Genomic DNA, 14,627 nt, shown 5'->3' on the forward strand with positions numbered 1-14,627 from the left:
CGTGAGTCCTGAGTATATTCATTTAATGAATTTGCCATAAAAGTAAAACCTCATAGCATATGAAACTTTGCTAATATGTAGATTCCTACTTTCTTCAATCATAATCAGGACCAATACTGTCAGTATAAGATGGGGCCAACATTATGGCTTTGATTCATAATAAATTTAAGATTGTGGCTAATTTAAAATGTAAAGGTAGTCTCCATTCAGTCATGGAATTTTTCACATCGTTAACTCTACTGCTAAATTGAAGACTTAAGAGTCTTTGATTGTTAAGACACGTCTGCACCCAAGAACATGTTCATAAAATGACACTGGAGAAATTCCAGCTGGGTGTAAGAAAAAGGAGCATAACTGCAAATTGGAACAGTTTGCCCATAGAGGTCATGGAGTTCACATCCTTGGAGCTTTTTAAAGCAGGACAAAACGCAGAGAAAGATGGTTTGAATTCAGTATTCACCCTCGTTCAGGCAGGAGACTAGACTAGATGGACTTCCTGAGATTCCTCTCAACTTGATCACTAGTGTTCACAGGAAGCTGCCACTGACAAAGTGCATCCTGCACGCATGGTGAACAGGAGAAACTTTGATTCTAACGTTATTAATTTTCACATCTTAATCCACATATAGATAAAAGAAAGAAATGAAGAATGAATCCAACCCTCATGCTGCTTCATTAAGTGAAAGGCTGAATATTAGTTTGACAGGTTGAAAGCTGTAAATCCAAAGCTCTATAGAATGTCAGTCAGCATGTATTAAAACACTTGTTTGTTTGTTTGTTTGTTTTAATACGTACTTCAGCAAAAACTTCCACATTTACTTATACATGCTTGATTACTTGTATTTGGAGCATCTCCACAGTTAATGGAAAGCCTGGCAAAGTAGTATATTCAAATCATCTTCAATCAAAATTTTGTGAATAGCATGATATGTAAGGCTAAAGGTCTTGGGCCATTTGGAACAGGATGCTTGGAGTACAGTGTTTTGTCCCATCTAACAAAAAGAACAGAAAGAATTGTTTATCGAATCACAGAATCACAAGGTTGGAAAGGACCTACAAGATCATCCAGTCCAACCGTCCTCCCATTATCACTGCTACCACAAGCCACTAAACCATATCTCATAGCTCCTCATCCAGACACCTCTTGAACACTGCCAGGGACAGCAACTCCATCACCTCCCTGGGCAGCCATTCCAGTGCCTGACCACTCTCTGAGAGAAAAAGTTCTTTCTTATGTCGAGTCTAAACCACTTCTGGTACAACTTCTGGCTGTTTCTTTGGCTCTTGTTTGTTGCCTGGGAGAAGAGGCCAAGCCCCTCCACATCACAACCTCTCTTCAGGAAGCTGTAGAGTGTAATGAGGTCTCCCCTGAGCCTCCTCTTCTCCAGGCTAAACAATCCCAGCTCCCTGAGCTGCTCCTCATAAGATTTGTGCTCCAGACCACTCACCAGTTTCATTGCCCTTATCTGGACACGTTCCAGAGCCTCGATGTCTTTCTTGTAGTGAGAAGCCCAAAACTGAACACAATACTCAAGATGCGGCCTCACCAGTGCTGAGTACAGGGGGATGATTACCTCTCTGCTCCTGTTGGTCACACTATTTCTAATACAGACCAGGATGTATTGGCCTTCTTGGCCACCTGGGCACACTGTCGGCTCATGTTCAGCCAAGCATCAACCAACTCCTCCAGGTCCCTTTCTTCTTCACAGTCATCCAGCTACTCAACCCCAAGCCTATAGCACTGCATGGGGTTACTGTGGCCAAAGTGCAGGACCCAGCACTTGTCCTTGTTGAACCTCATCCCATTCACTGCAGCCCAGCAATCCAGCCTATCCAGATCCCTTGGAAGGGAGCCTACCCTCAGACAGATCAAAACTACATCCCAAATTGGTGTCATATGCAAACTTACCGAGGGTACACTCAGTCCCCTCATCTACATCATCAATGAAGATATTAAACAAGATCGGCCCCAGTACTGACCCCTGGGGACACCACTTGTAATGGGCTGCCAGCTGGACTTAACTCCATTAAACACTGTTGGGCATAGCTCTATAGCCAGTTCCTTATGCAAAGGAGGGTATATGTGTCCAGGCCATGGGCAGCCAGTTTCCCCAGGTGAATACTGTGAGAGACAGTGCCAAAGGCTTTGCTGAAGTCTAGGTAGACTTCATCAACAGCCTTTCCCTCATGGACCAGTCTGGTCATCCAGTCATAGAAGGAAATGAGGTTGGTCAAGCACAACATGCCTTTCTCAAACCCATGCTTGCTTTGCTTGATCCTCTAGATGCCACACAGAAGCTGTATGATCTCACCCAAGATGATATGTTCCGTAACTTTCCCCGGTACCAGGTTCAGCTGACAGGCCTGTAGTTCCCTGGATCCTCCTTATGGCCCTTCTTGTAGATTGGAGTCTACATTGGCAAGCCTTCAATCCTCTGGGGCCTATCCAGTTAACCAGGAGCACTAGGATTCATTGCCCCCTTTGAGATAGGCAGGTTCCATGGACAGACAGCAGGCCAGGGGCTGAGTAAACTGCCCCATGGTCAAAGAACCCAAAGTTTCTGGTTTGACACCAGCCTCTGAGCCATTTATTCATTGCTTGTACTTTCCAGGCCTGCTCTGTGTCCCTCACTTCCCCCAAAGAAAAAAAAAAATCACTTGAGCTCCCATTCCTTCAACTAAACTTTTCTAAGTTTCAGTTGCAGAGAGTGAGATTGCCTTGGAATTGTGGAAGAAGTTTAGACTTTACCTTGCATTGTACCTCGATACATAAAACTTTTATCTGAAGTCAGAAGTGGTTTCTGCTGAAGAGAAGCGTCTCCAATTTGAAGCATCAGTGCTGGTGGAATACGCACCACATGTCTGTGAAGAGCAAACCTATGAGACATACTTGAAATTTGCCTACCAGATTACTGTTTGCAGTTATTGATCAATTCTTCTTGTGGCTTTTAGTAGTTTACTTCTTGATTATGACTAGTAAAATGTAGAAACAATGACAAGAAAAGTTCTGAAGCTTCCTTGCAACAAAATCTCAACTTTTGCATCAGGCCATATTAATGCATGGGAAATGTACTTCGGTTACTCATTAGGAAAATGGCTCAGTATTTACAATTTAAAAGTAACTATTCCTATTCCACCGCTTTCCTTTTTTTTTTTTTTTTTGGGGGGGGGGGGGGGGTGGGGAGGGAGGTGCTGTTAGGGGGAAAGAGGTGGGAAGTAACTCAGCACTTAATTCCAGCTACCTAGAAATCAGACAGTTTCCTATAAATAGACATAGATTCTGTTAGATGTGGACTGTTTAAAGCAAAATAAATAAAATCAGATGTGGCTTGTACTAATTCCTCTTGATGAAGCTAGTCTCCACCAGTAATAACCAATTAGAAAGAAATTCTCATTTACTTAAGAATGCAGCCTGAAATTCTCTAGCAAGCTACAATAAATTTTTCTTGCTATCTTTATTTACAGCTGGATGTATCACTCATGACTTAATTGTGGAGATCCTTCGTTGCACAAATCAATACCCAGTCCATGAAGAATGTTTTCTAAGTGTTTGTGGCTCTGATGAAGTCTTACAAAAGTAAGTATCTAATTAAGAGGTTGTATTGATTATGAATTGCATAATATAAACTAGGCATGGAACACGCTCTGCTTATGTGCTATGTAAACAAAGGCATAGGGAAACTTAAGAGTATTATGTTCTGAGCACGTAGAGTTGCTTAAACTCCTGGATCACATTGTACTTGCATTATGTTCTACAGAGATGATTGTGTGGTTCAGTGCAAGGATTTAAATCCTGCTCCTACAGAAGCTTTTTCAGGTCTTGAATATTTTTACTCACTCCTTTGTCTTTTTTGTTTTTCTTGTCTGTAATGCAAGGGTGCTTCTTATTACTGATGTCTCAGAGAAGCATTAGGAAGTATGTATGTCTTCAAGGGGGAAAATCACCAAAAAGGTGACAAACAGTATTAAACGCATCTGCTTAGCAGGACATTTCTCTCTATATCCAGTGGGTCAAATGAAGACAGCACTTCTGCAAAGTGAAGAAAAGCATTCGTACAAACAGATCTTTCTGTTTGTAGACTACAAGTCAGAAAGAAACTGCTTTGATTCATAATCATTCAAGTACGCTTTTGCGGAGGCTGGAAATACTGATGGACTCAGCTAGTTGTTTTCTTGCTCTCTGACAGCTTAAATACAGCCATCACAAAAGAGAGCAGATTTTGTGTTTTAAGTAACTAAAGTGCAGGCTCTTGCTGTCAGCTGTGCTACAGGGATGGTGACTTTTAGCAGAAGGGGAGAAGCTGGCAATTCTGTGTGGTAACATGTTAAGCTGGTACTGCAAGAATCACAGCTCATCTGCTGGGGACATGAAGTGCTAGATAATATAGTATATTTTTGCAATATAAAGGGAATATTTTAGAAGCAATCTTTTTCTTGGTATAAAGATTACTTGAACTAGCCGAGAGCAAGCCAGCTTGAGTAATAAAAGTAATGTAGTTGTCAGAGCAATTAAATATCATCCAGTGCAACATAGCGAGTTTGTACACTTCTGTGCTTACACAGGATAGCAGATTAAGTGTTTCTGCCCAGTTATAGTTTCGAGCTGAAAAAAGATACATTAACATTCCTGAGCCCACTCTTTACTTGTTCAAATCTCTGCAAAACAGGAACTGGGATAGCAGAGCACCTCCTGAAATGCTGCAATGTTATTACCACTAAGTAGGGAATCAGGCCATACATACATCTCTTCATTACATAAGAAGGCCTGGGCTGCTGGTTTTTGGTGTGCTTTTTATTGTTTTATTTTGTTTTTTTTCCACGAGTCTCTTATCATTTCATATTAATTGCCAAAGAAAATGAAAATAATGAGCCCTTGTGTTGAGAGTGAGCTCAGTGTGTTTCAGTACAGTGTACAGTATGTTCTAGTTTTATTTTCACTGTTGGGCAGAGCTCATCAATTGTGAACTGTTTAAATTCCTGCACTTGCAGAACCTATGCACGTCTCATTAGTAGCAAAACAAGGTCAATAATGTTCTCATCTTTTTTTCCTTTGCTCCTTCACTGTCATGCAGGCAGGACTGGATGGCACTTCTGGCCTCAGCAGCTTGTAATTCTACTCTGCTCTATATATTCAGCTTCCTTTCTTCTGTCTCCCCAGAATCTGAAATATAGACCAAAATCATCCCTCAGGTAGCTTAACAGCCTGTGGAGATCCCTCAGGGTTATTTTTTTTCTTATGCCTGAGCTATCTGTTAGAGCAAATTGCTTTCCACACTATGTTGCTAACAGAGCGATTTGGTGTACTTTTGCAGAGTTCTTCCCTAGCAGAGTATATGGAAATCATTAGGGATGAATTCCAATAGAAATTCCCAAAATTATGAGATAGCATAGGGAATTAATATTTTGCTGCTCCTGCTTTATTGTAATCTTGAAAAAAAAAAAAAAAAAANNAAAAAGAAATTAAACAGAAGCCAAAATGATGGCACGATGAATTATTCTTAGACCAGAGTGATTTAGTGAGCCGGATGGCATTATGTAATCTGTCAGAAGCTTTTATTTGCTGTTATATTGGACTGTATTAATGAACACCCCATCATGCCACCTGCAGAAACACCTGAAAGATTTGATTACTTCCAGAATCCATTTAGCTTTCAGTAGGATGGGGGACAAATACTCATGCGCTGGTTACAGTTACAGTTAACACATCGAAATGTTATAATCCATTATTCCCTTACTATGGAGATGGCCTGGAGTGCACATCCATTCTAATTCACAAGGGATTTCAAATAGTCAAATTCTAAAAAGTCAGGAACTTGTGTGTAGGTTGCAGTTAAGACAGTAACTAATAGAGCAGTATGTGAAACTCTGATTTGCAATCTCATTGGTCTCTGCTTTTTAAAAAAATAATATTTAGTGATCAGTAATCCTAGCCTTGCCTCATCCCACAACCTTTGTTTCCCTTCCTACACTTCTTTTTCCTGCAAGACTTACTTGCAGGATCTGTAGACTGCTATCAGGAGCCATTGCTACCTTCTCCCTGTCCCTTTAGTCACTGTAAGGTGAATGTTAATAACTTCTCCAGCTGATTTCTCGCACTCATTTTTTTTCACACATTCACTATAAATGCATCTGGAGGCAGAATTCTGCCCTTGAAATAAAAGAGGAGTAAAAATCTTCCTCATCAATTTTTACCACTATTTGTATCCATAGCTTAGTTCTGACTTCTGTCTCTGTGTTTCCCAGCTGAGTCTGAGGTCTCCACTCCTTTACACTTGTCCTGTTCTTTATTTCTTGGAGGGCCAAATATGGTATTTCTGAAAATCTTTTCTTTGTTATTCCCCATCCCAAATCTTCTACATCTACTTCTAAATCTTTAGTTTCCCATCTCTCTTTAATTTTAGAATGTATGCCCCTAAAAATGATTTTGCAATGCCTTTTATGAAAGATGTTAAATAAAAGTAAATTATATTGTGATTAAGCAGCTAGTGTCAAATAACTCAGTGCCAGAAGCAAGTTGGAAAAAGCCCTTGCCATGTGACAGCAATGAATCAATCTTCCATTTAGACTATTTTTGCTTTTAGAGCTGCAAGAAGCTCAGAGCATCCTGAGGTGCCTAATCGAACAATGCATGTGACTGTATATAAGAGTTTTGGACTCTTGTTTACTGATCTGGCTGTTCTTAGCAAAGAGGTAGCTGCAATGCAGACCCAGCAATGAGCTGTCATCCAGAAATGGTTCTAAGCTTTATTTCTGAACATTTATCTTTTTACTTTATTTTTGAAGGTGTCAGATTGTATAAAATATCTTTTTTCCTATGTATTTTTAATACCATCTACACTCTACCATGCTGTAACATTCACAGTTGCTTTATTGCTTTGCAGTTCAGCCAACATAGTGAGCAGGAGTTTGGAACAGAAACAACAAATGCTTATCATTTATACTTTCATGCTTGCCTGTGACCTTCCTGATGACATTTTTTTGACTCGCTAATTATATTATCTGAGAACTGAGACCTAAATAAGAATTGGTTTCCACTCAAAGTTAAGTTTAAGATCTTAATTATAGGCTGGCTGTAGTTATATTCAGGCAGATTGGGATCATTACAAGCAAGCACCTTTTGGATGAATATATTCTTTATAAAAAATAAATATCATTTTCTCATGCCACTGTGTATTGTGTCTTATTCAGAGATGCTGCTCAACTGAGTATTAAAAAAAAAAAAAAAAGTCTGATGCTGGTGGAACTGCATTAGGACTAGGAGCTTGTAGCACATCAGAGAACATTGATGAGGAGAGGCAAGATCATCTAGTGATAAGAGAATTAAAAGGACGAGGGATTTTCCCTTTCTCTGTTTTAGATATATTGTGGGACCATGAGCAAGTCACTTTGATTTGTTCATTTCCTTGTCACTTAAAGACTGTCTTTCACTATGTCTTTTCTTATGGAGTTTTCATCAAAGCTGTATTCTCTACAAAATATTTCAGCAAAAATAGGGGGAAAACTGGTAATAGTATAGCATTATTTTGTATTTTCTTTACAGAGCTCAGAGCACTGCAGGCTGGTTACTTACAATGATACTAGCCTCAAAAAAAATGGCTGTTATGCTTTTCTTTTTAGTACAGACAGAGTAATAGATCCACAAGAGTCCAGGCCTGAAGCTAGAAGACAGTCCATCAGTCCATGACAAAACTGCACCTCTGTTTTTGTTAGTAGCTCACTATTTATTTAAGACAATTTTCCATTTTGTTTTACAGAGATAAATTCATTTTGTCTAGTCTGCTGTGTCACAATATCTATAAAAAATTTCTGTTTGCATTTATGCAAATAAACTCCAGTCATAAAATCAACTGAGGCTGGTGCATCTGAGTACAGTGTTTCAGGCAGAATTGCTGTGTCAGTAAAGGATTTGTTGATGTACAGTATCTCCCTGACACAGCAGAGCTAACACAAACCACTGTAAAAGTGTAGTTATTTTGCCTGCAAGCATGATGAAGTGGAATAACAATACTGATCAAAGTTTTTCTATGCCTGTGGTACAAACTTATAATGAAAGAGGAATGTTCTGTTAGTGTTAATTTGTATAGCTGTTCCAATTTTTAGCATTAGCTCGGCTTAAAGTTGGCATTACAAGAGGAATCAACATGCTGGAGGAATCAGGGAAAAAGTGAGGACACATAAGCATGTTCGTTTATAATCTTCTTGTTGATATACCTGCCCTGAGACAGAAGGCAGGGCAGAATGGAAAGAAATAATGTTGGGGTAAAAGGAAGGAACGGTAAGGACTGTGAAGAGGGGGAGCAGCCTTGGATGCAGCAACCATGAGATAGTGGAGTTCAGGATCTTACATGGAAGAAACAAGGCAATAAGTAGGATTGCAACCCTGGACTTCAGGAGAGCCAACTTTGACCTCTTCAAGGACCTACTTGGAGGTATCCCATGGGTTAGAGCACTGGAAGCTAAGGGAACCGAAGAGAGTTGGTTGACATTCAAGCACCACTTCTTCCAAGCCATGAACCAACGTTTGCAAGATACATGGATTTCTTGTCATTTTACAGAGTGGCAATTATGTGCAGCACATTTATTTATGTTTATCCATTCATTTGTGCTGGAGACTTCTGCTGTTGTCTCTCCCTTACATCATTCTTTCTGTCATCTATTTAAAGAGCCATGGTTGCTTTTTGGAAGAAAATTAAGATGATATTATTTAGACAATCTATCAGAAGTCCTTGATAGATAGAAAGAAACACCTTCTACATTTGAATTCTGAATTCTCCATGATACTCATAAAGAATAGAAAGCAAACTGCTTTTTTTCTTTCATGGCCCAGGGAGTCCTGAAACAACTTGCCATTCTGTAAATCTGTATAAATACAGAATATTCCTTTTGACACTCTAGTGTCTGGAGCCTTCAAAGAAGCAACATGAACCTAATCGCACATACACTTGAGTTGTAACTGATGCATATTTGTTGTAGTAGGCGTTCTCGAACATTCGAGCTGTGACGTGATAGGCCCCCCTGCTCTGTGATAGGCTGTTAGCAGTGAATATATAAGGAGAGGTAAGACACAATGAAGAAGACAGAAGCCATTTTTGAAGCACTTTACTCTGAGACTGATGGTGTTGTATTTGGCCCTGGGCGAGTGTGAAGCAGTATTCACCGAGACGAGCTCACAATACTAGTAATCACTGCAACACATATTAGCTTGTTTTGTCAATGAATTTGACTTTGCAAAAATCAGTGTCACTTTTCTTGGCCACTAATCCTAAACAATTTATTTTTTTTAATGTAAAAATATAGTTCCCTTAACTCTGAATTTTTTATTTTTATTTTTTATTTTATCTTACTTTTTGCATTATTCCATATGACTAAAATAAGAAAAGGAAGGAAGGTTCTAGAATTATTTTTGTTCCAAGTCATTTTGATAGTTATAAACTAAAGCTGTGTTATCTTGGTAACTTCTAAGTTATAAGTGGACTAGAAGCTGCTCTGGAGAGACAAATAAGAAAAAAGGACTTACCTACCAATTAGAGAGTGCCTGACCAGCCAACTGCTCTGTAGGTATTGCTTCATAACCACTCCATCTGAGTGAGTAGATGTCTTTGTCTGACTTTAGCTGACATATGATTTGAGGGGACAGAAAACTGACTTGCAGCTTCTTTTACTGTCTTTATGTGAGCTGCAAAGGGCTAGATTTTAGATTTCTTTGAGAATCAGGGGCCACCTACGTTAATGTATGTGATTTCTAAGCCTATAGTTAATATTTGATTTTCAGCTTGGGTTTCAAACACTGCAAGTCATTCTACAGTGGTGCATGTATAACCAAGATACTTTGTACAGCTGCACTAATTTTGGACTGAAGAATACATTAATAGTCTTAAAGTTTGGGAGTACAATGCAGTTTGTTTAATATTTCTTTCCGTTTGATTGTTGGGGTTTTTTTGTTTGTTTGTTTGTTTTTGTTTTTGTTTTTTTTTAATAGAAATTAATGGTTGAAGATACAACCAAAGAATTATTCATAAGTTGTTTCACAAGAGAATATGCCAGAGCCAAACTCAATCAGTTTGCACAGATGTAGACACCAGGCACTAATTTTATGTAATTCAGTCTGCTTTGCACTGAGAATTACACCTGTTCTTTAAGGAGAATGAGAGATAGGAAAATAATAGAAATGACAGGCAGAGATAACCATTTGTTTTTCTCCCCAAACTGCAGTAATCATAGTTTGGGCAGCCACGAGAGTCTTCGCAAAGCAACAACTGATATTCATCTTCATCTACACACCACTACAAATTTGAAGCAAAGTTTGGCTCGAATGGTAAGTCTGCTTCCTGCTTTTTTTCATCCTCTTTCTTTCAGCATGCCTGAAGGAATAGAGTCCCACCAATCCTTTCATGTAGCAACCTGCAGTAATAATTGAAGTGATTATTTGCTTTCCTGTTTCTACATATTTTATTGCCGAATTCTGTTTGAAACAGACAAGGAAATCTCTCTACTTTGTTCCTGTGTTTACATCTAATGTGTCACCGTAGAGAACACACAGCTGACAAGGATTAAAAGCAATCTTTTTAGAAAAGATCATTTTTATTAGACTTTAATGATGCTAATGATTTCAGTTTGTTAAAGACACATTATTTTGTATTGGTCTTTCTATGTTTTGAAATATAACAAGGGAAAAAACACTCAAAGTATTGTGTGAAATGAATTGAATATGGATTCTGGTCACTATCACTGAAAACCAGAGTAGGCTGATGAAAGCTGGAATCACATTCTTTGTGCCTGTGTGAGGTGCCTTAAAGTGTGTGTGTTTGTACACATGCATATGCCCTTAGAGAAAATATCATTTTTTTAATTTTAAATTTAGGGAGATTCGTATTAAGGTTATTTGATATTAAGTAGCCTTTGAAACATATTGCTGAAATTTAATGACACTGATTTATGCTAATAAATGTGAATTTTATTCCCAGTGGACTGTCTTGAATCACCTCTAATGCAAAGTTTGCAGTATAGCAGAAACTTTGATATTCTGCACAGTTTTCACTGACAGCATTGACTCTTCACATATGTGTCCAATTACCTGCTTCAGATAGGTGTGCTGTCATCCTGGGTCTGTCAAAGTAAGAATTAGGTGACCAAAAAGAAAAGGGACTTCCTTTTGACTTGGTAAACGTCACCTAGATAAACATCAACTTCAATATATGCTATGTGAAACATTAAGAAAGGACTATTGTGAGGCCAAATATACATACTTTTTTTCTTCTACTACTTGACACTTCTGCTATTCTATAAATGATTGTGGAATAATCTAGTGCTAATCTGTAAAGTTATAGCTTGAATTATTGGCACTATTCACTGTCAATATTATTCATTTAATTGCTTGTTTATTTTTAAAGGCCATTGCTTCTTCTTAGTAGAGCATTAGCCCTAAAGAAAGTAAAGTTAGGAAATACAGGAGTTTTCATCCCCAGGTCATTTCTTCAAAAATAATTCAGATCAGTGGATTGTTCTCAGTCTAGAGTAAGTTAGTTGATGTTTACATATGTCCTTGGAAGGGAGTGAGTTGGTATCCATCTCACGTGTCCTTTTTCAGCCTGTCCTCATATTACAGCAGTAAAAATAACACACCTGGTTACCTTTGGAATGAGTTTTTTCTTGGCAAGGTGTGTGTAATACCTTACTGTCATTTAACTCTTGCTGAAATGAAGACAGGAATCACTGTAATTTCTATTGTCTGCATTAACCAGTTAGTGAACTTAAACAGAAGTTACAGTCCTTTTTTGGTGTTAGATTTGTGATAATACATCCTGTATTAAGAGGTGGGAAAAATTATTTTTTCCACGTAATGCTGCCAAAAAAATCTGGCATTGAGAAGAATAGGGTGATGGTGATTATGTATAATTACAGACACATCTAAGTCTATGTAGTGGCAGAAAGGTTATTTACCTCTTTTAGGTCATCATCTCTGTGAAATGGAGTAAGGCATTATAGACCCTTCGACTGAGTAGCTGCTAGTCTCCAGTAATAGTAATAGTCTCGTGCTGGTTGGAAGGGACCTTGGAGATCATCGAGTCCAACTCCCGGGATTCGAGCCTCTGTGCTGCAGAGCGGCACTTCTACCATTTGCACCACAGGGGGGATTCGAACCCCAGGCCCTGGTGTTGCAAGACGGCATTCCTACCACTTGCGCCTGTATTTCCTGTGTTAGAAAAAAAGTGATACAGATTAGAAGTTTGATACAAAGACATTTTGCTACTTACATGCATACAGGATGCACTGAAGGTATTTTTAACATAAATGCAATTGAAAGGGGAGGCTGCAAATAACTTGCCAGCAAACTCTTTTTCAGACTAAAAAAACAGTGATTGATTCTTTGAAAGATGTTCCATTTTCCAATGAAAAAAAAAATAACAATAAAAATGCAAAAACCAAATGTCTTGTTTGCTGTGTGTGGATCTGCTGTTAGTATAGATTCTCAAAATTATTTGCTTTGGAACCTGATGGTGTGCATGTACAGGATTCTGCTCTGAGGATTAAAATCTTGCATGCTAGGGAATCAGAACTCTACACCAACACCACTGCAGTACTTATTAAGTCACACTTTACATTGTGAAAATCTGGATGCAGAGTTTAAATTTTCTATCTGTATATGCAAAGAATTATTTCACTATTATTCTTAAAAACCAATATGATCGGGTGCCTGTAAGTAATGTGTAACTAATTTTTTATTTTTTTTTAAATTGAGTGTTTACAGTCTTTGGCTAGTAACTGCAATTCTTTTGTGAATTTAGCCCAAAAAAATGTACTTGTTAAGGTGAATTTGCCTCCTTTCATTCTGTGGGAAGCTAACTTTCTGTGTTATGATATATTCATAAAGAGGAAATTGTTTTGAACTGAGCAGTTACAAGCAAGAAATTTGGCCTGAAGCTTTACTTGGAATCACAGACTTTTGAGCTAGTGCATGACCTTTAACTTGAATTTGTTTGTTTGCTTTTCAGTCATGAGATTTACAGCCTTAATGCTTTAAACAAAACTCATTTAAGACACCAAAATGCCAGATTTCTGCACAATTCCAAACAGAACTTTTACAGAAAGCATAAATTATTTTTATATTATAGAAATATATTGAAGCACTTATTCCATATAGAGAGACAAAGAACATCTCTTCACAGGAGTGGGAAATTCTGCACATTATAGATTTATTTTTTTTTCCCCACATTTTTTAATATACATTTATCAGTGTTACTGGTGTCAGTGTTTTACCAACAATAATGAGATGTGTGAACACTCTGAGAACAGTGAAGTCAGTGGTCCCTCTGAGGTGTGTGGTTTTTTTTTTCCCCATTTATTTACACGTCTATGTCATTTTAGAGGGACAGTGTAGTACCTTAAATAGAATGGAAACATTTTCTTGTGTTTAAATATTCACTGATACTGTGCTATGGCAAAAATTTCCATGTCCTATTAGCAAACTCAAAGCCTCCTTCATCTCTGTTGCAGTTTGATGCGTCTAAAAATGAGGTTTAATATACAGCAGTGCATTGTGAAGGCCAGGAGCAGGGACAGAGCAGCTCCTGACATTTCATGTTTCACAAAGACTTACAATTACATGATTATGAACAAATAAAAACAGTCTGTCAAGAATTGTTTCAGACAAGCAACAAACTTGGAAGACAAATTAACAGTGTTCTGGCCATCAGAAAAAAATGTACTGTCACAAAAGATTTGTGGATCTGTAATTAATAACTTACAATAGGGTTTAACCAGGAAGGGTGACATTTTAAGATCTGTTCAAGTGAATTATTGATCACTCCTTTATGATATCTGACATGGCTGTGAAAGCTTCAGGCCATACAGATACTTCAGGGTACTAATAATAGCGAAGAGCATGACCAGCTCTTGAGCTGGCATAAGTTATAGACCTGAATTTTTCCTCCGGCTCCGGGGCATGCCTGTGAGAGAGCACTTGCAATGGAAAGAAGAGATCCTGCTTGCAGGCAGGGGCACCAGCAGGTCTGTCAGGTCCAGGCAGAAGCAGCAGTATTTATTTTTGCTCTGGACCCAACCTCATAGATATTTTTGGATGTACTGAGTCCCGGTCTAGACACAGCAAACTGAAGGACCTGAGGTAGACTACACTGAGCTCAGAAATTCAGTTTTGTTGCTGCTGTTCTCTGGAGCTTGCATCTTTAATGGTTGTAAAATGTATTTGAAAGTCACTGCTTTAGAGACAGTTTATGAAAAATATTCTTTTCTCCCTGAGATATGGGGAAATGATATGGGCCTTTTTAAAGATGTGCACTTTGGGACATTTTAGACACAGTAGAGTTTTTCGTTCCATCTTGTTATGTGTATGTGCAGCTACTGTTTTAATGTGCTTATTCTTGAAGAGAATTTGACCTGTGATCTGTAGAATACCACAGAATTTTGATCTTTGAAATAGGTTACTTTATAGAAATCTCTATTAACGCAGTTTAATGTCACAAAAGCATATTCATACTTTGACAGCCCTTCCATATATTAGATACTTACATACTAAATAATTCACATTACTCGTCTTTTACAGTGGAGCATCAGTTCCCTTAAAGCTTCTGGGCTTATATCAGTCATATATCTAATTTTCTCTAAGCTTC

The 14,627-nt window shown here is 38.2% G+C and overlaps 1 protein-coding gene across 6 annotated transcripts in view; it reads left to right on the plus strand.

Moving 5' to 3' along the window:
- PIK3C2G (phosphatidylinositol-4-phosphate 3-kinase catalytic subunit type 2 gamma) overlaps positions 1-14,627 on the plus strand; it is a 272,235-nt gene that overhangs the window by 91,374 nt on the left and 166,234 nt on the right. For all 6 annotated transcript variants that reach the window (XM_015867894.1, XM_015867905.2, XM_032445932.1 and 3 more), the window contains exons 5-6: positions 3,466-3,577; positions 10,213-10,315. In XM_015867894.1, coding sequence (XP_015723380.1) covers positions 3,466-3,577; positions 10,213-10,315 — 215 coding nt within the window. The remainder of the gene's footprint in view (positions 1-3,465; positions 3,578-10,212; positions 10,316-14,627) is intronic.

The sequence above is a fragment of the Coturnix japonica genome, chromosome 1, assembly GCF_001577835.2.
Source record: "Coturnix japonica isolate 7356 chromosome 1, Coturnix japonica 2.1, whole genome shotgun sequence".
NCBI lineage: Eukaryota > Metazoa > Chordata > Aves > Galliformes > Phasianidae > Coturnix > Coturnix japonica.